Source organism: Myxocyprinus asiaticus, chromosome 22 (assembly GCF_019703515.2).
Source record: "Myxocyprinus asiaticus isolate MX2 ecotype Aquarium Trade chromosome 22, UBuf_Myxa_2, whole genome shotgun sequence".
NCBI classification, from domain to species: domain Eukaryota; kingdom Metazoa; phylum Chordata; class Actinopteri; order Cypriniformes; family Catostomidae; genus Myxocyprinus; species Myxocyprinus asiaticus.
In genome coordinates this window covers 37878840-37901244 of record NC_059365.1, presented here as the reverse complement: position 1 = coordinate 37901244, position 22405 = coordinate 37878840, and the positions used below count along the sequence as shown (strand labels likewise).

Sequence of the window (22405 nt, the reverse complement as noted above, 5' to 3'; positions counted from 1 at the left end):
TGATAAATCCTGCACAATAAGACCACGGGCATTTATTAAAATAAATAGTACCCAATTTTGGTTAAATGTTGTCTTTAAACTAAAAATACTAGTTGACTATGAAAATATGCAAAAAAGTAAAACAAGATGTTGATGCTCAGTTTCCTCTTTCTGAAATATCACACAAATGATCATTTGGTATTTTGTTGTGATGTGGGTAGGTACATTTTGAAGGTAACACTGCAAGCTGTTTGTTATTGTCCTCTTGGGTTCCACTTAGGTTACGTATCATTTACTTGATATATGGCCGGGGACCTCGGGCATATAAATGAGCTAATAGGTATCAGCAGCAGCTTTATATGGGCAGATTTGCAGCATTAAGGGTGAGCTTGACAAATGCTCACTGCTCTAAAGTAAAGAACAAGAGCAATGTATTGTGGGTAATGTTTGCTTGTGTTTTGATTCTGATCTCCCCATGTACACACCCCACAGGAAAACGCTTGTGCGCGCTGCATGCTGAAGGCCTGTATCTGCTGTCTGTGGTGCCTGGAGAAGTGCCTCAATTATTTGAATCAGGTGAGTCAGTTAATGGATTACTCTCACAAACTGTGCAATTTAAGGTTGGTTGCTCATGCAGATTGTATATTTTAGTGCTCACTGATGTGTGGTGATGCATAAGCTAAATGCATCTGTTAATGCTTGTGGTGACATATAAACATCCCTATTTCAGATCTGATCACATCTGACAATCTTTCTGTTTGCAGAATGCATATGCGGCAACGGCCATCAACAGCACCAGTTTCTGCACGTCGGCCCGTGATGCCTTCATGATCCTGGTGGAAAACGCTCTAAGGGTGGCGACCATCAACACCGTGGGAGATTTTGTACTGTTTCTGGGCAAGGTGAAGTTGGAAATTATGTGGGTTCTGTGAGAAGTGGGTTATGATATTGCTGGTAGTATTTAAATATCAGAGCTGTAAGTTAAAAGTTTGTTGTTTTGGTCCCATGGTTGCTACAGGGTGGAAACTTTCATTGATTTTGAACAGTTTTAAAGGGTTATATCGTACTTTTTAATATTTTTAGGTCTTTGTTCCAAAAAGTAGTCAAAAGTTTAGTTTATTTTCACCCTCTCTCTGACCCATAGAAATCAATGGTCCTTTATTTCTGCTACTGTGCCTTTAGACTTATATGCAAAATTACTTTGTTTACATTACCGTGACTGACTAGGCCTAGATGCTGAATGCCGAATAGGTGTCATTGACACGTAGATCTGGGTGTTCATGTGTTAATGTTTTAGGTTTCTTATGTCAGATATCCAAGGATTTTAGAGCTGTATTTGCAGCTTAGAATTGATTCGAAAAATGCTATTTTTGGAAATTTACAGTGTGCTTTTATAGAACAATTAAGCCTTTTTACTTTAAAAGATCAAGGAAAATTTTACTCCTCATGATATGACCCCTTTACGATTGAAATCTCTTGCTAATTCCTTGATGGCTTTGAGTTGTTCTCACATTTGGTGAAACATACAGTGTGACCAGTGAAGTCCGATTCCTGAACTAATGACTCTTATGAATCGGTTCATTTGAATCTACAGCGTGAAACATACAGTGTGACCAGTGTAGTCCGATTCCTGAACTAATGACTCTTATGAATTGGTTCATTTGAATTTACAGCGTGAAACATACATCGTGACCAGTGAAGACCGATTCCTGAACTAATGACTCTTATGAATCGGTTCATTTGAATCTACAGCGTGAAACATACATCGTGACCAGTGAAGTCCGATTCCTGAACTAATGACTCTTATGAATCGGTTCATTTGAATCTACAGCGTGAAACATACAGTGCAACCAGTGTAGTCTGATTCCTGAACTAATGACTCTTATGAATCGGTTCATTTGAATTTACAGCGTGAAACATACATCGTGACCAGTGAAGTCCGATTCCTGAACTAATGACTCTTATGAATCGGATCATTTGAATCTACAGCATGAAACATACAGCGCGACCAGTGTAGTCTGATTCCTGAACTAATGACTCTTATAAATCGGTTCTTTTGAATTTACTGCATAAAACATACAGCGTGAATCTACAACTTGAAACATACAGTGCGAACAGTGTAGTCTGAATCCTGAACTAATGACTCTTATGAATCGGTTCATTAGAATCTACAGCGTGAAACATACAGTGCAACCAGTGTAGTCTGATTCCTGAACTAATGACTCTTATAAATCGGTTCTTTTGAATCCACTGCATAAAACATACAGCGTGAATCTACAACTTGAAACATACAGTGCGAATAGTGTAGTCTGAATCCCAAACGAATGACTAATAAATTGTTTTTTTAACTACAGCATGAAAAATACAGCACGACCAGTGTAGTCCAATTCTCGAATTAATGACTCTTAAGGCCTCAATATATTACATACGAAATCAAAGAACAAACAGGTATGATGTCATTTAGAACAAAATCTGGCCAAAAAGAAGGTGTTTTTGAGTTCATTTCGGTGGTTTGTAACAGCTCGCCTGGGCGAACTTTTAGGAAAGCTTCTTACTGGCTGCTAAACACATTCTTACTGCCATTGATCCACATCATCGGTAGGTGTGACCTGGAGCTCCACCTACTTTGAGGCCGACAGCTAATTTTTCCGAATCATTGTTCAATTAGTCTAGATCAGTCAGACTCAGCATGAACACACCGGCGTGCAGAGTTATTGGCCAGCTGGTGCAAATTTACCTACATCTGTACAATCGTTTGCAAAGAGACATTTTCCAAGACTATGGAATCAGAATCTACTCAAATAATCTCAAGTGCCCATTCACTCATGTACCGTCTGCAGGGAAAGATATTCACACATCTGCCTTAAGTAAGATATGCCTATCATCATTCTTTTGTCTGTATTTTATCCATTAACACTCCTTTATACACCAATCTTTGCAGTTGTATCAGTGTCATCATAAATTACAATAACAGAATGTAAGCGGTGCATATTATGGCCACATATAGCATTTTAGCACATTAGCATCATGAATTCAGAATATAAACAAGACAAATGAAACATTATCTACTGCATATACACCGATCAGCCACAACATTAAAACCAACTGCCTAATATCAAACAGGTCTGACCCATCGAGGCATGGACTCCACAAGACCTCTGAAGGTGTCCTGTGGTATCTGACACAAAGACTTAGCAGCAGATATTTTAAGTCCTGTAAGTTATGAGGTGGGACCTCCATGGATCGAACTTGTTGGTCCAGCACATCCCACAGATGCTCAATCGGATTGAGATCTGGGGAATTTTGAGGCCAAGTCAACACCTTGAACTCTTTGTCATGTTCCTCAAACCATATCTGAACAATTTTTGCAGTATGGCAGGGTGCGTTATACTGCTGAAAGAGGCCACTGCCATCAGTGAATACCATTGCCATGAAGTGGTGTATGTGGTCTGCAACAATCTTTAGGTAGGCGGTACGTGTCAAAGTAACATCCACATGAATGCCAGGACCCAAGGTTTCCCAGCAGAACATTGCCCAGAGCATCACACTGCCTTCGCCGGCCTGCCTTCTTCCCATGGTTCATCCTGCTGCCATCTCTTCTACAGGTAAATGACGCTTATGTACCCGGCCGTCTACATAATCTAAAAGAATAAGTGATTCATCAGACCAGGCCACCTTCTTCCATTGCTCCATGGTCCAGTTCTGACACTCACGTGCCCATTGTAGGTGCTTTCGGTGGTGGACAGGGGTCAGCATGGGCACTCTGACTGGTCTGCGTCTACGCAGCCCCATACGCAGCAAGCTGTGATGCACTGTGTGTTCTGACATCTTTCTACCATGGCCAGCATTAAGGTTATCAGCAATTTGTGCTACAGTAGCTCTTCTGTGGGATCGGACCAGACAGGCTAGCCTTCGCTCCCCACGCACATCAGTGAGCCTTGGGCACTCATGTCCCTGTCGCTGGTTCACTGGTTGTCCTTCCTTGGAGCACTTTTGGTAGCTACTAACCTCTGCATACCAGGAACACCCCACAAGACCTGCCATTTTGGAGATGCACTGCCCCAGTCGTCTAGCCATCACAATTTGGCCCTTGTCAAAGTCGCTCAGATCCTTACGCTTGTGCATTTTTCCTGCTTCCAACACATGAAATTCAAGAACTGACTGTTCACTTGCTGCCTAATATATCCCACCCCTTGACAGGTGCCATTGTAACGAGATAAATGTTATTCACTTTACCTGTCAGTGATTTTAATGTTAATGTCAATCATCGAGTGGTTAAAACAGTTTCTTTTACTGACCTTGTGAGATTTCTACTCATAGAATGAGACATAAAGTCATTGATAACACGTTTTGTCACAAAATGTAACATTAGTTAAGGTTTTACATGTAGTCTTCATATTTAAATTGACTTCTAAACGCCTCCCACAGTGGTGTGGCGGGTGTCTGAATATTCTCAAACAGTATACCGTTGCTCATTTGTTTCAAAATTCTTTTTTACCCCTGAACGGTGAACGAAGAAGAACTTCTCCGGAAATGTATTGGGGCCTTTAAGAATCGGTTCTTTTGAATCTACAGCGAAACATACAGTGAGACCAGTGTAGTCCGATTCCCAAACTAATGACCCTTGCGAGTCTGTTCCTTTTGAATCTCACTGCAAAACATACAGTGCTTCCTCTTGAACGAATGACTCTCATCAGCTGGTCATTGTTAGTGAATCAAAAACATATTGAACCACGAGCCATTCATTTATTCATGTATGAAATGGACCAAGAATTGTTATCATATGTGCACTTTAGGCTTTTGAAACTTAAATCTGAATAATTACTGGATAGTTGTTGACATGACAATGTATAGTTAAAGATACACATAATGAGTTTTGTTGTAATTAGTGTAATTTTATAAAAATTAATGAGTAAGGGGGCCTGGGTAGCTCAGTGGTAAAAGATGCTGGCTACCACCCCTGGAGTTCGCTAGTTCGAATCCCAGGGTGTGCTGAGTGACTCCAGCCAAGTCTCCTAAGCAACCAAATTGGCACAGTTGCTAGGGAGGTTAGAGTCACATGGGGTAACCTCCTCGTGGTCGCTATAATGTGGTTTGTTCTCGGTGGAGCACGTGGTGAGTTGAGCATGGATGCCGCGGTGGATGGCGCGAAGCCTCCACATGTGCTATGTCTCCGTGGCAACGCGCTCAACAAGCCACATGATAAGATGCGTGGGTTGGCGGTCTCAGATGCGGAGGCAGCTGGGATTCGTCCTCCGCCACCCGGATTGAGGCGAATCACTACACGACCACGAGGACTTAAAAGTGCATTAGGAATTGGGCATTCCAAATTGGGTGAAAAAGGGGAAAAATCCACCCCAAAAAATAAAATAAAAATGAATAAGTAAAATCATTTGCAAAATTCTGTTCTGTTAAAATAAGAAATGATCTCATAATTTGGTAAGAGGCTGCTGAGAACAATAAATCCAATAAGAATTGCATTTCTAAAATACTAAAAAATCGTTAAGGGAACTGTTAAGCAACCAGAATTGTTTAGAACAATCGAGATCAGAAACAAAATAGTTTAATTCCTAACAATTCCCATGACTAGTAAAATGGGGATTATGCTGTGTAATGCTACTTAAATATCGATCAGGTTATTTAATAGCATTGTATATTTAGCAAACCATGAACAACTTAACCTGTTATGTAACTGTTCAAAGTTTCTCAATGATTGTTACTATGAGCGATACCTAAAAACTGAACATTTATGTATTTTACCCATGCAGATTCTGATTGTGACGTGTACAGCGTTTGCAGGGGTGTTAGCTCTGAACTACCAGAGGGATTACACGGAGTGGGTGCTGCCACTCATTATCGTGTGTTTGTTTGCATTCCTGGTGGCACACTGCTTCCTGTCCATATTCGAGATCGTGGTGGACGTGCTCTTCCTCTGCTTTGCCATTGACACCAAATACAACAACGGCACACCTGGGAGAGAGTTCTACATGGACAAGGCCTTGATGGTGAGTCACCATGCTGAAGAAAAAAGTAGAGAATGGTTGATAATGATTTTTACAGTATATGGCATACATTTTTATTTTGGAGTGATGACTGATATGCAGAACCAATATTGAATTATTATTGGTATATTTCTAATTTTTGACAAAATAACACCTAAATAATCATTACCACAATGAAAAAATAATGTGCATTATCAATATTTTATTATTGTGTTTATATATATTAAATTTTTAATATGTATATATGAAAAATATATAATGCATGTATGTGTGTGTGTGTATACACCGACCATCCACAACATTAAAACCACCTGCCTAATATTGTGTAAGTCCCCCTCGTGCCTCCAAAATGGCACCAACCCGCATCACAGAATAGCATTCTGAGATTATATTCTTCTCACCACAATTGTACAGATTGGTTATCTGAGTTACTGTAGACTTTGTCAGTTCGGGACACACCGCGTGGCCATTACGTTGGTCTGTCACCGTCTTTTCAGCCCTTGGACCGACCTCTCGTTCCTACGGGCAGGTGTTCCTCTAGAACTGGTCCCCAGGCACGTCGTGGTCATGACAGACGCCTCCAAAACGGGCTGGGGCGCTGTTTGCAATGGGCACGCAGCCGCCGGCCTCTGGACAGGTCCGCGACTGCATTGGCACATCAGCTGCCTCGAGTTGTTGGCAATTCTGCTCGCCCTGCGGAGGTTTCGGCCGTTGATCCAGAGAAAGCACGTGTTAGTTCAGACAGACAACACGACAACGGTAGCATATGTCAACCGCCAAGGTGGTTTGCGCTCTCGTTGTATGTCACAACTCGCCCGCCGTCTCCTCCTCTGGAGTCAGCAGCACTTCAAGTCGCTGCAAGCCTCTCACATCCCGGGCAACCTCAACACTACAGCGGACGCGCTGTCACAACAGGTTACCCTCAGGGGAGAGTGGAGACTCCACCTTCAGGTAGTCCAGCTGATTTGGAGTCGATTCGACAGGCACAGATGCACCTGTTCGCCTCCCAAGAATCCTCCCCACTGCCCGCTCTGGTACACCCTGACTGAGGCCCCCCTCGGCACAGACGCGCTGGCACACAGCTGGCCCCCTGGCATGCGCAAATATGCGTTTCCCCCAGTGAGCCTGCTTGCACAGACCATGTGCAAGGTCAGGGAGGATGAGGAGCAGGTCGTCCTGGTAGCACCCTACTGGCCCGCCCAGACGTGGTGCTCGGATCTCACGCTCCTCGCGACAGCTCCCCCCTGGCGAATTCCCCTGAGGAAGGACCTTCTTTCTCAGGGAAGGGGCACCATCTGGCACCCGCGCTCAGACCTCTGGAATCTCCATGTCTGGCCCCTGGACGGGATGTGTAAGACCTAAGCTGTCTCCCACCTGCGGTGGTAGACATGATCACTCAGGCTAGGGCCCCCTCTACGAGGCGCCTGTATGCCTTTAAGTGGTGTCTGTTCACTAAGTGGTGTTCTTCCCGTCGGGAAGACCCCCAGAGATGCGCAGTCGGATCAGTGCTTTCCTTCCTGCAAGAGAGGTTGGAAAGGAGGCTATCCCCTTCCACCTTGAAGGTGTACGTTGCTGCCATAGCAGCACACCACGACGCAGTCGACGGTAAGTCCTTAGGGAAGCACGACCTGATCATCAGGTTCCTAAGAGGTGCCAGGAGGCTGAATCCCTCCAGACCGCGCCTCGTTCCCTCATCGGACCTCTGTAGTTCTTCAGGGTCTACAGAGAGCCCCCTTTTGAGCCTTTGCAGTCAGCCGAGCTTAAGGCACTCTCCTTGAGACTGCCCTCCTGACTGCGCTCACTTCCATCAAGAGGGTAGGTGACCTGCTAGTGTTCTCTGTCAGCGAAACGTGCCTGGAGTTTGGTCCAGGTTACTCTCACGTGATCCTGAGACCCTGACCAGGCTATGTGCCCAAGGTTCCCACCACCCCTTTAGGGACCAGGTGGTGAACCTGCAAGCGCTGCCCAAGGAGGAGGCAGACCCAGCCCTGTTGTCGCTGTGTCTGGTGCGCGCTTTACGCATCTATTTGGATCGCACGCAGAGCTTTAGAATCTCTGAGCAGCTCTTTGTCTGCTTTGGCGCACAGCGGAAAGGAATGCTGTCTCCAAGCAGAGGATCGCCCGCTGGCTCATTGACGCCATAACTATGGCATATGTTGCCTAGGACATGCCGCCCCCGGTAGGGCTACCAGCCCATTCTACCAGGGGTGTAACGGCTCCCTGGGCCCTGGCCAGGGGTGCCTCTCTAACAGACATTTGCAGAGCAGTGGGCTGGGCAACACCCAACACCTGTGCAAGGTTCTACAACCTCCGGGTGGAACCGGTTTCGTCCCAGGTAGTGGCACGCAACACAAGTGGATAAGCCCGGGATAGCTGGCCGGGTGTATCGCTTGCACATAGCGCCTTCCACCTCCCTTGGAGCTGAAGACGTGCGCCATTAATTCCCAGTAGTGTTCACAAACTTTGTTCCCTGGTTGACTTCCTCCGAGCCCTGTGGCAGCCGAGTTTTCGGAGAGACTCGCTGCCGGCCCAGTACACACGCTAACTAAGAGCCCTGTTCTTGGGTGGGTGCTCCGCATGTGGCGGTTCCCTGTAAGGCTAACCCCATGCGATTTATATCTTCCGCTAGTTCGTTTCCCTGCTGGCAAACTGCGTCTCAGTCTCCATGTTTGTAGTTACTCCTCCCCCATTGGGCAGGATCTACCTTGAAGGCTCTCCACATGGTTGGAAAGACCATGTGACGTATTCTTCCACTTAAATATCCCCCCCTCTCTTTGGGTGAGGTGTGGTCTCCGCGGTGTCTTCCCCTTGGGAGGGACACTCCCCGACTAGACCTGGCGGCCCAGTTGGATAATCCCCCTTCTTTTTTAGGGAGTGGAAAAAGAGAAGGGGAAAAGAGGCCATGACTGGGTTAAGCCTGTCTCTATCTTTGGGTAGTCGACTTGTCCCCAAAAAGGGCCATTCGACACTCATAACTATGTTGGGGAGGTTACGTGTCGAACCGGTGTGCTGGCTATGAGGCACACAGCAAGTCTGCCCACCACACACCGCCAGTTCACGTAACACAGTTCAGCCTTGTGGCGTTTTATATAGGGACCCCTAGTGTCACTACATCGACACCAACGTCGAGTGAGTGACAGATAGGGAATGTCATGGTTACTAGTGTAACCTCCGTTCCCTGATGGAGGGAACGAGACGTTGTGTCCTTCCTGCCACAATGCTGAACTACCCGCTGAAATGGCCGGACCTTATATCGGCTCCTCAGCATAAAACCTGAATGAGTGGTTGCATACCAGCTCCTTTTATACCCATATGTCCGGGGGAGTGGCATGCAAATACCAAATACCATTTTCATTGGCCTTTTATCAAAGACCAGAGGTGTCTCGGGCTCCCAAGAGTGACCCCTAGTGTCACTACATCGACACCAACGTCTCGTTCCCTCCATCAGGGAATGGAGGTTACACCAGTAACCATGACGATATATATATATATATATATATATATATTTCAAACAATACATTAAATAAGTAACTTTTATCTGTAAACACAGAGGTAAAAAAACAAAACATTGATCTAAAAAAATGCTCAATAACTTTCTCTGTCACTTGTGTTGGATGAGAAACCCATAAATGGTTTCACTGTTTAAAGCGCACTTGCCATCTGTGTCACGTTTTTGTGGTTGTTGCTTCTTTCGTTCCCTTTGCACGCAGGCTGTCTGCTGACTTGGATACCATTAATATTTCAGGATTCAGATGGTGTCCCAGATATTCTCTGTGGAAAACTTCCAACTTTCACTGGAAAAAAACTGTAAATGCATGCAAGTTGGTTTCTTATGCACTTGAATGGAAGCTGATTTATTATGAAAGGTGGTTCCCTTTCTCCTATAGTCAGCCAAATGGTGCAGCCAAAAGCTTTGTAACATAAAAGAGAAAACTAGAGCCCAGTGATGCTGCACTGAATCACAGCCCCTTAGAAATACTAAGTCATTGGCAGTAGAGGTTGTAGCACAGCGAAAGACTTTGCAAGCTGCTTCTGAGAGATGGTTTGGTTAAAAGTGTTTGTTCTGTTTTTTCTATCTGCATTTACTGGCACCATTTAAGCCTGTTTTTGTACTAAAGCATTTGTTGCAAACCCAAGTAAATTTTATGTCCGGTTGGTTTGATTGTTGTGAAAGTTTTTCCCAAACTCAGATGAGCACCAAGGAACCCTAGTCCACTTGAAAATTGGGCTCTGGAGACAGGTTTATATGGACTTCAGTATGGTTTGCAATTGGTATGAAAATAGTCTGAACTATTTTGTGGAAGTGAATTGCTACTGCTGACGTATAATGTGTTTGACAATCGCAAAATAATTTCCAAGGTAAGTGGAAAAGGTTAAACAGAGGTTTGTAGAGGAAATTGAATGTTTGTTAAAAATATGGCCCAATTAAAATACATAAAAACATTGAAATGCTGAGATTTTCAAATCTTTTCTATGCATTTAAGTTTTGGTAGTAAAATTAGGGATGGGAGGACTAGGAGTAAATTAGTGAGGTAGACTAGTTTATCTAGACCCCTGCTTTCTGTTAATTTCTTTTGTGCTCTGCAATAGGACGTATTCTTCAGTATGTGAATGCCATACAAGAAACGTGTCTGATCGGGTCGGTCTGATTTAATTATGATATGTTGTAATTAGGGTTGTCCATTTATAAAACATTTTAATCGAATTATATACATGAAATTCTGATTAATTATTTGAATTAATCGCAATAAATTGCATATTAATATTTGCCAAAAAAACACCCCCAAATAAAGATAATTCAATATATTCATCGAAATAATCATAAATATAATAAATAATAAGTATAATAATTTAGATCATTTAAAGGCATTATATTATTGTGGCAGATGAGTAAATCATTGATTAGAAATGTTGCTTTAGAAGTCAGTATATTGTTTGATTTATTTCCATATAATTGAACATAAACCTACAGTATCACTGGCCTACAGTCCCCAGTGATTACAAATAATATAATATAATTTAACATAATATAGTATATAACATAATATCAGGTTGACTGGGTTCCAAAAACAACAGTGTAAATGTAAACTGGACTAAAGTTACGGTCACACATACCTTTGCACGTCAAAATTCCGCAGGCGAAATTACAGTCATCTCAATGGGAATTCGCGTGATCGTGAATTTCGTGCGATGGACTTCCAGTGGCTAAGAATTTCCCCACGCGGATTTCGTGTGGAGTTCAAGTTTGGTGAACTTTGTGGTGAACTTTTGCCGCATTAACCAATAGGAAGTTGCTTGGTTTGGCAGTGACCTGAGTGGGCAGTGTTTCAGACACAGCTAAACTGAATATACACAATGGACAAGGATATCATTTTAGCGGCGAGTTTCTTTTCAACTAAACTCTGCCAGAGTATGAAGTGCAGCATTAAAAAGAGGCTGTTTGGCAGGAATTATTTTGCTAAATTCACATTCACTCAGCATCCGCCCACGCCATCTTCGCCCGCGGAATTTCGCCGTGCAAAGATATGTGTGACCGCACCTTTTGACTACAGTTGACCAAAAAGAGACATATTTTGAGTAATTTTGAGTGATTATTTTTCATTTAATTCAAGTTTTTAAAGCCTTAAACAAAATCTTATATCCCTATTGTATTATATGATGAAAAAGACAATTAATCGTCATAATCGTAAAGGCCCTAAAACAGACAATTAATCGTCATTATCATGAAAGCCCTAAAACAGACAGTTAATCATCATAATCATGAAAGCCCTAAAGCAGACAATTAATCGCCATAACCTTGAAAGCCCAGACAATTAATCATCATAATCGCAAAAGCCCTAAAACAGACAATCATCAGAATTGTAAAGCTCTAAAACAGACAATTAATCCTCATAATCGTGTATCCCCTAAAACAGACAATTAATCCTCATAATCGTGTATCCCCTAAAACAGACAATTAATCCTCATAATCGTGTATCCCCTAAAACAGACAATTAATCGTCATAATCGTGTAACCCCTAAAACAGACAATTGTCAAAATCGTGAAAGCCCTAAAATAGACAATTAGTTGTCATAATCGTGAAAGCCCTAAAACAGACAGTTAGTCGTCATAATCGTGAAAGCCCTGAAACAGACAATTATCATAATCGTGAAAGCCCTAAAACACAATTAATCATCATAATCGCAATAATTTTGTCAGTTAATCGTCAGGAAAATTTCATAAATGTGACAGCCCTGGTCTCGAGACCCCTTCTGCTCTGTCCAGCTGAAATCCGCTTACTGCACCATGCTGACTGAGACTTGCAAAAACAAGCTTAAATTGCTCTGTTAGTAGGAAGGTTCCGTATTACTGTTGTGTAATTATGTTAATTTTTTTAACATTTTTTAAAAAAAAATATATATTTAATCGCACAGAATTAACATGTTAAATCAACAGCCTTCGCTAAAACGCTCACACCTCTGGTCTTTTCTGCAGGAGTTTGTGGAGAACAGCCGGAGGGCAATGGCGATGGAGGAGCGGGGGCGCAGCAAACGTGCCCATCCCAAGGAAGATGTAGAGTTGACGGAAGTTAATGCCATGGTGAGTGGTGATGTGGGCATTGCAGGGACAGAGTGGCAGATCTTACAGGAGTTTCACCTGTACTATCTGCTGCTGTGTGTGCTGGTGGACTGGGCCCTATCAGAGCACACTCTGGTGTTGTGCCTCACCCAAGACATGATCATCTTCCTTTCTGTCTGCCTGCCCACCTCCACCCTCTTCTTCCTGGGCACTCTGCTCCAGAACATGCCCGTCGCTGCTGCTGCATGCTGACTAATGCTTCCTCACCGCCTCCCTACATCCATTCTTTCATCCATCCTTTTTTCTTCACACTAACAGAGCACGAGCATCTATTTTTCTACTTGTGGATTAATATTTTTCTTTTTCATAATTATTTTTCATAATTATTATTATTTTATTTTTTATCCATTCGTGCCTCTTTTTTTACTGACTGTCTTGAACTTATTTGGTGACTGTAAACTGTATTTTTTATCTGTGGCCTTAAAATCACCATGTTGCTCTTTGGAGGAAAGATAATTATCTACCAGACTGGATAAATAAGAGGAGCAGAGGAAGGGAAAGGTAATGATAAAACAGTCTTTCACTGTAACGTTGGGTGTCATAATATCACCTGTATTTTAACAGGTATGATGGATTCCCCATAATTTTTACTGGCCACCTTTCAGCTGTGAAAGTTAAAGTTGAAGTTGACATTGGAAATAGACACTCTTTGGATTGTTAAACAGTTGCAAAGTCTAACTTACTGGACATACCATTGGAAATCATGCAGTTTAAACACCTGAATTATTATTGTGCAGCTCTGGGATGTTGTGGTTATCTTTTAGTAAGAACTGGTTAGTTTGACTTATAGAATATAATTGGAACCAACTGTACATGGGTAGTTGACATGAAATGTCAAACAGTGTCTAAAGTTTTCTGCATTTTGACATGTTATAGTTCATCTAAAGCTGTCTTACAGGAACAGTTCACCCAAATTTGAAAGTTCTCTCTTTAAATTGACAATGTGGTTAACGACATAAATTTTGGCCTGTTCCTCAAAGAAAGATTTTAGGAGGACTTGGTTGTATGTACCGCTTTTATTGTGCTTTTGCATCCTTTTTTGAAGCTTGAAAGCTTGCATGGAAAAGAACCTCCAGTACCAGAGTTTACAGTTGTGCTCAAAAGTTTGCATACCTTGGCAGAAATTGTGAAATTTTGGCATTGAGTTTGATTTTTATTTAAGGATAGTGATCATATGAAGCCATTTATTATCACATAGTTGTTTAGCTCCTTTTTAAATCATAATGATATATGAAATCACCCAAATGGCCCTGATCAAAAGTTTACATACCCTTGAATGTTTGGCCTTGTTACAGACACACAAGGTGACACACACAGGTTAAAATGCAATTAAAGGTTAATTTCCCACACCTGTGGCTTTTTAAATTGCAATTATTGTCTGTGTATAAATAGTCAATGAGTTTGTTAGCTCTCACGTGGATGCACTGAGCAGGCTAGATACTGAGCCATGGGGAGCAGAAAAGAACTGTCAAAAAACCTGAGTAACAAGGTAATGGAACTTTATAAAGCTGGAAAAGGACATAAAAAGATATCCAAAGCTTTTAAAATGCCAGACAATACTGTTCAATCACTTATTAAGAAGTGTAAAATTCAGGGATCTCTTGATACCAAGCCAAGGTCAGGTAGACCAAGAAAGATTTCAGCCAGAGCTGCCAGAAGAATTGTCCGGGATACAAAGAAAAACCCACAGGTAACCTCAGGAGAAATACAGGCTGCTCTGGAAAAAGACGGTGTGGTTGTTTCAAGGAGCACAGTACGACGATACTTGAACAAAAATGAGCTGCATGGTCGAGTTGCAAGAAAGAAGCCTTTACTGCGCCATTGCCACAAAAAAGCTTGGTTACAATATGCCCGACAACACCTTGACACGCCTCACAGCTTCTGGCACACTGTAATTTGGAGTGACGAGACCAGAATAGAGCTTTATGGTCACAACAAATAAGCGCTATGTTTGGAGAGGGGTCAACAAGTATTGTGCTCCTTGAAACAACCACACCGTCTTTTTCCAGAGCAGTTAACATGTGTTTATCTGTAGATGCTCTTTACAGAAATGCTGGTTTTGTTAAAGAGACAGTACCAGTTTTAGCATATACTTATTTACATTGCAATTAAACTATAACAAATATATGAAATATAATATCTTATTGATTAAATATATGGATTTGTTCATTTTAAAAAATCCAAAATGTGACCAAAATGATGAAAAACTAATACAGTTTAATTAGTAAAATTAATATTTTCATATTGTACCTAGTTAGAAGGTCCCCTGTATGATTAACAGTATTATCTGGGAGAGAATTTATTTTATATGTAAGCAAAAGGGACATTAAAACTGAAATATTCCCATATGAATCGATATTGAAATCAGAATCGAATCGAGAGCTTATGAATCTAAATCGAATTGAATCGGGAAATCTGTATCAGTAACCGGCCCTACATCGTTGATTTAGAAATTGCGGTCACAGTAGGTACTTACGATGGAAGTGAATGGGGCCAATCCATAAACATGAAAATACACACTGTTTCAAAGAATAGCCAAAAGATGTAGACATTATACGTGTTAACATGATTTTAGAGTGATAAAATCACTTATAGGTTCTATGGCGTTTTGTTATCATGGCAATATTGATCTTATATTGGATATAACTTTAATCTGATAAGCTTGGTATGCGATTTTATCACACGTTTGTTTGTTTTTTTAATTAACCTTGATTTTTTTTTTTTTTTTTTTTTGTGGTAATCAGTATTATGCCACAAATGCTATCGATTGAGCTTAACTTGTACTGAACAACTGGGATATTTTTTTAACATGGAATATTTGTACTTTTAAAACCTCATTCACCATGTCGCAGGACTGTTTAAGTGAACTGAAAATAAAAAAGAAAGCTAAAACGTGATTAAAAATGGCAGTAAACTTAAATTGTTACGAAATGGAAATGAAATTATCACAGCATCTAAAATATACACATTCCCTTACAGTATACATATACATTTTAATCTAAAATCTTGATGTTGAAATGAAGATGTTATTTGTCAACTACCCATATACTCTCTATTGTCCTTAAATGTTTCACTGTAAATGGTGTTGGCTTATTACAGATATGAGAATCTGCTTTCCATACATCATCACATCATATCTCAACATGCATGGCTTCTCACACCTGCATCAAGTTTTGCAATGCCATTTTTATGGTTTTAACCCATTTTTTGGCATTTCATTGTGCTACTTGAAGAAGATTGATGAAGTGGATTCCCTCCTCCAGATGTTCTCTGATTGATTCTTTGTTTGTCTGGGAGTTATGAGACTTAAATAACTTGTTTCTTTCCTTTAGGCTCCTGGGACAAGCTCTGCTTGACCAAAATCAGCCCATGGGACTTTTTAAAGACATTCCAAAATGTTTATTTTTACCAATGTGTAACATGTTTACTATGGTTTCACTCCAGGGAATACAATATTTTAATAAGAAACTGTAAAAAAAAATAAATGACATAACAATGTAATGAAGCACTTTATATTGGAGCGCTGCATATTTTAAAAGCCTGATGCATTTTTCGTAGTGATGTCCTTTTTATAAGACTAAAAAAAACCAGTTGCCATCTAGTGAAACACAGTATTAATAATGTCTAGAATCACTGTTTTTATTATGTATAGTTTTCATAACAAACCTTTTTTAAATTGGTTTTCTTTGCGTAAATGAAAACAAAAAAAAAACGTCATACTGCAGTGCAGCACTTGTTTTTTTTTCTTCTTCTTCTTTTAATCTAAATACCGAAGCATCTATGCTTTTATTTCACACTTTTAAAAAAAGACTTATGCTTAGCCATGTTATTTTACAAAATAATTTGACCATGCCTGAAAATGAAGTCAGAGGATCCCTGCATTTAACTTCTGTGTAAAAAGGTTGGTTGATTTCCCTCCAATGGTGTTTTTTGTTTGTTTCTGAGTTATGACAAAACTTTAAATGTCTGTTTTTCTTGCTGTGACTGTTAGTGTTGTAAGACATTGGCCTGGTTGCATTATACTGAAAGATAGAAGGAAGATAATGGTTTTAAACTACAATCAGCTGCTGCTGTAACTATGGTTACGAGTGGAATTTTAAAATACACATGTATGGATGTCTTTGTATTATTCAACAAAATATCAAACCAATGGCATTTACAGTGGCAAAAAAAGTGTGTACCCTTTGGAATTAGCTGGTTTTCTGCATTAATTGGTCATAAAATGTGATTCTTTTTATAATCTTTCATGTCTTTATTGAGCTCATCGCATTAAGCATTCACATTTCTGTGGAAAAAGTAAGTGAACCCTTGGATTTAAAAATCAGAATGAGCTTTATTGCCAAGTATGCTTAAATATACAGGGAATTTGTCTTGGTGACAGAAGCTTCCCATGCACAAACAATACAACAACAAGACAGATATAATACAAAATAGAATAAAAATAAAAATTGAATAGAAAATATAAGTATTTACAGAAATGCACAATAGGACAATATCAATATATATATATATATATATATATACGTATGTACAATATACAAATACAATCAGTTATAAACAGAAGCAAGGGAATGTAATGGCAGAAGAGGTGTATTGCACATTAATTATTGCTCAGTGAGGCAGTTTTAACTGTTCATGAGATGGAAAGCCTGAGGGAAAAAACTGATCCTGTGCCTGGCGGTTCTGGTGCTCAGTCCTCTGTAGTGTCGGCCAGAAGCCAACAGTTCAAAAAGGTAGTGGGCAGGGTGAGTGAGGTCCAGAGTGATTTTTCCAGCCCTTTTCCTCACTGTGGGAGTGTATAGTTCTTGAAGGGGGGGCAGGGGGCAACCAATAATCCTCTCAGCAGTCCGAACTGTCCTTTGTAGTCTTCTGATGTCTGATTTCGTAGCTGCACCAAACCAGACAGTTATAGAAGTGCAGAGGACAGACTCAATGACTGCTGAGTAAAACTGTATCAGCAGTGCCTGTGGCAGGTTGAATTTCCTCAACTGTTGAAGGAAGTACAACCTCTGCTGGGCCTTTTTCACAATGAGTCAATGTGGGTCGATGGTAGTGCCCAGTAACCTGAATGACTCCTGCTGCCACAGTGCTGTTCAGAATGGTGGTTTAATAACTGGTTGATCCACCTTTGGCAGCAATAACCTCAACCAAGCTTTTCTGGTAGCTGCGGATTAGACCTGGACAACATTCAGAAGGAATTTTGGACCATTCTTACTTACAGAACTGCTTCAGCTCAGCCATATTCTTAGGATGTCTGGTGATAACGGCTCTCTTGAGGTCATTCCACAGCATCTCTATTGGGTTAAGGTCTGGGCTCTGACTGGGCCTCTCCAAAAGGTGGATTTTCTTGCCCTTTTTTATGCCATACATAGTGCTACATGTTCTTCCCAAGTAATTCTACCTTAGTTTCATCAGTCCACAAAACATTTTTCCAGTAGCATTGTGGAGTGTCAAGGTGGTCTTTGGCATAATTCAGACACGCAGCAATGTGTTTGCTGGAAAGCAGCTGCTTCCTTTGTATTGTCCTGCCATGGACACCATGCCCATTGAATGTTTTCCATATAGTAGACTCATGAACAGAGATGTAAACCAGTTCCAATTATTCCTTCAAGTCTTAAGCTGTCACTGCAGGGTTTTTTTTTTACCTCACTGAGCATTCTGCGGTGTGCCCTTTGAGTCATCTTGGATGGACGGCCACTTCTAGGGAGAGTAGCCACAGTACTAAATCATCTCCAGTTATAGACAATTTGTCTAACTGTGGACAGATGAATATCAAAGCTCTTCGAGATAACTTTGTAATGCTATCCATCTTTATGCAAAGCAACAATTTTTGATCATAGGTCTTCTGAGATCTTTTGCGAGGCATGGTCCACATCAGCAGATGCTTCTTGTGAATAGCAACGTCAAAATGTTTGAGTGCTTTTTATAAGTCAAAGTAGCTCTAACCCACATCTCCAATCTCGTTTCATGAATTTGATGCCAGGTTTGCCAGCTCCTGATTTTTGTTGATGCCATTAGCCTAGGGGTTCACATACTTTTTCCAACCTACACTGTGAATGTTTGAATGATGTATTCAGTATGTACAAGAACAATACAATAAATTGTATGTTGTTAGTTGAAACATTTTGTGTTTGTTCAGTATTGTAACTTAGATGAAGAAGATCAAACCAGATTTTAAGACAAATTTATACATAAATATAGGTAATTCCAAAGGGTTCACACACTTTTTGTTGCCACTGTATTTACAATAAATATAGTACAAATAGATATATTGTTAAAAAAAAATTCACATCTGTGGAACATGTCCATTGTTGAGTTTAGTTGTTCTGAACGACACCAGTGGTAACTCTGCTAGGACACCTGTGTGAACTTGAGGGGAACATACTTCATACATCCATTAAAAATCATTTTACACCAATTGGTTGGAATTAATTTAAAAAATGACTCTGAAAGTTGTAGTAAAGTGAAAAATGAAAATAGTTCTGAGAAAAGGTTTAGCACTTTGTTTGATATTTTGTATCTAATGCAGTGACATTCATACATATATAAGTGATTTAAAAAAACTAAATATTTTTGGGGCCTGTTCCTAGACATGGTTTGTTTAAGCTTCAGAGCTGATTCCTCATGATGACAGAATCATGTTCTTCCTTCAAAGAAATATGAGGTCGCTCCTGTTGGTAAATGAGCAGCAGTGGGGGAAATTATGGTGCTGCAATGTGGTTTTCTCACCTCTTTGTAAAAGTATCTATTTGATTTTGTGTAAGTGACATGACTTTGCCTCAGCAAATGTTTTTCTTTTCCATTTGACTGAAATTGAGTACGTGAGCATCTTCTAACCATGATAAATAGCATAAAGTCCTGATTTCTCCTCCGGTAAAAAAATTTCATTCAACCGGTAGATGTTAAAATTCTTATGGCAAAATGTTGCCTTTGCTTTTGGGAAACATGTTTTAATGTTAGCTTTTACATTGTTTCATTAACTTATTCTGTAGGTTTACTCATTTTTGTTTGTTAAATGTCTCATTTGTTGCTTAATTTTTCGTTTTGCAACCCCTGGAGTGTTCTGTTGCTTTAAAGGGATAGTTCACCCAAAAATGACAATTCTCTCATCATTTACATACCTCATGCCATTCCAGATGTGTATGGCTTTCTTTCTTCTGCAGAACACAAGTGAATGGTTACCAAAATTTTAAAGCTTCAAAAAGCACACAAAGGCTTCATAAATCCATAAGACTCCAGTTGTTGTCTTCTGAAGCGATACAGTGAGTTTTGGGTGAGAACTTATCAAAATGTTACTCCTTTTTTCACTGTACATCTTGCCATTGCAGTCTTGATTACATTTCCTAGTGCTTGACGCATACGAAGAGCTCTAGATGATGCTATAGGAAGTGAAATCGAGCTTGAAATCGTGATCGCCAAGGAGACTGCTGATTTCAAGATTTAGAGTGAAAAAAGAGTTATATTTTGGTTTGTTTTCACCCAGAACAGATTGGAATGCTTCAGAAGACATAGAATAACCACCGGAGTCTTAAGGATTACTCCTATGCTGCCTTTGTGCTCTTTGGAGCTTCAGAGTTTTAGTCACCATTCACTTGCATTGTATGGACCTACAGAGCTGAGATATATTCTTCTAAAAATCTTTGTTTGTGTTCATGAGGGTGAGTAAATGAGAGAATTTAAATTTTTGAGTGTACTATCCCTTTAAAGGGGTCATGAAGTGCTTTTCTTTTTCAAATATTCCCTGAGATCCAGTGATAATGTTATAAATGTTTTTTTTTTTTTTTTTGCACCAAAACAATCACAATTTAGTAATATATGATCATCTTCCACCCTGTTTTGGGCCCTCAGTCTGAAACGCTCCGTTTGAACCTAAGCGCCTCCTTAAAACTTCAACGTAAACGCCCACTGTTCTGATTGGCTAACATCATGCAGCCCCTCAAATTCAGCAAACTCAATCGGAAGAGAATGAACCTCGACATTATAAAGCAAAATTGCAGTGTTTACACAACACACATCAAACACATTGCATCCGAATATATTAAACTGTTTATCTCAAGCACAACTGTTAACACTCAGCACCATAAACTATCAAACAGTCATGACATTTGAAATATTCATGAATGAAACAGTTTACTTACTGTTTTTGAAGTGTTTTCATCTGCCCCATCCTTCAATAACAGTTCCTTTGCAAAGCTTGAATCGTATTTTGACTGTTAACAAGCAATCCGTGCTGCATGAGCCAAAAAAAAAAAAACGAACCCCGTCATAGTCCAAAGAATGGTGAAATTACGCACACACATACTGAAGGCGCATTGAGTCGCACATCGCCGGAAACACACCGAAACGGTCGAAGATTACCATTGTTCATCGCCAAAGACGGCCTATGTTTACATACACCGACAATTAAAAGTAGCGCAGATAGGCGAAAGAACGCGTCCATGACAGAGGCAGCAGCTGAATGAAAGAGAATTGCTTCTCCCTTTCAGAGTTGTAACTTGACACCGCATCTTTTAAAAGCGGCGAGTTACATGACAGCGGTCAAAGAGTCTGTGTAGTTAATTTTTATATACAAAATAATTCAATATAGTCCAGATGGGTCCCCTTTGGTGTTATGTTAGGAATAGTTAGCTACACAAGGCCTGCCATCTTGACTTGAACTGCGCGCCAGTGGGCGGGGCCAAGGGTGTGATGACACATGTTGTGGGATGTGCAAATACAAATTAGCAATGTTTTGTGACATCACGAACAGACAGATTTCAAAACAAGATGCTGCAGCAGGGTGGCAGCTATAAATGCTCTTTTTAGACTGGGGAGGAAGTTTTGAATTCTGAAATTTAAAGTATGTTTTTAAAGTGCAGTTACCTCTTATATGTCTAAATATCAAGGAAAATTTGATTCTCCATTTCATGACCCCTTTAAGCTAAGGGCATATAACCTGCATAGCAGCACTAACTTTCATATCTGCATCAAACCCAAGTCTTCCTACTCGTTCAACACATTTTGAAAGAATCATCGTTTTATTTTCTGTTAGACAGCGCTGTGAAATTGTTGTATTCGGAGATGAGTCACACATAACTCGCATTTTGCCTGAACCAATTAAGTGAATGTCACCCCCTGCTGGATTACGTTGGTTAGTTCAGTGCAGTACAGTACAGGACAAGAATAGAAAAATTACAGCTCCCTACCTTCATAGTAATTTACCTTACTCATCAAATGCCACAACATGGTAGATGCCACTTACGACAATATGTATAATTTAGGAATCTGCATCCATTTATTTATGTCCTTTTTCTAACAAATGTCAGACTTAGCAAAAATGTCGTGACTTGAATAAGTGATGTATGCAGTTTTTGTATGGATGTTTTGAATGTCATGTTACATATTGATAAATATTGACTGAGGAATTAGCTTTTTAAAATAATAATTATTCTTTACATGGGTTATCTTGACCGTATACATTATTTCATGTTTTGGTGTCTTGTATTGGAGGGAAATTTTGTGAATTGTGTTAAAACAAGGAGACCACAAAGACCTTTTGGGAGGATTCACAGTTGAACACAGATTTACTTGTGAGAAATTGAGAGCATGAATTAAAAAAAAAAAAAAAAAAAAAAAAATTGCCACACAACACTATTATGCTCAAAGCATGTTAAATATTGCACTAAGATGGCATACATTTAAACACAGAGATGAGTTAAAGATATCTGTAAAAACATTTATAGAACTTTACAATTGTCAATATAGAGATGTTTCATAAATGTTTAAAGATCTTCTCTGTCAACAAAATTGTCTTTTAAATGCTTGA

General features: G+C 40.2%; 1 protein-coding gene across 3 annotated transcripts in view; it reads left to right on the top strand.

Annotated features, from left to right (window-relative positions):
• Window positions 1-22386, top strand: part of slc44a1b (solute carrier family 44 member 1b) — a 61915-nt gene extending 39529 nt beyond the window's left edge. For 2 of the 3 annotated variants that reach the window (XM_051649317.1, XM_051649318.1), the window contains exons 12-15: window positions 472-555; window positions 744-881; window positions 5748-5984; window positions 12457-22386. In XM_051649317.1, coding sequence (XP_051505277.1) covers window positions 472-555; window positions 744-881; window positions 5748-5984; window positions 12457-12792 — 795 coding nt within the window. In that variant the 3' untranslated portion in view covers window positions 12793-22386. The remainder of the gene's footprint in view (window positions 1-471; window positions 556-743; window positions 882-5747; window positions 5985-12456) is intronic. The other variant, XM_051649319.1, reaches the window with a different exon arrangement.
• The last annotated feature ends 19 nt before the right edge of the window (window positions 22387-22405 follow it).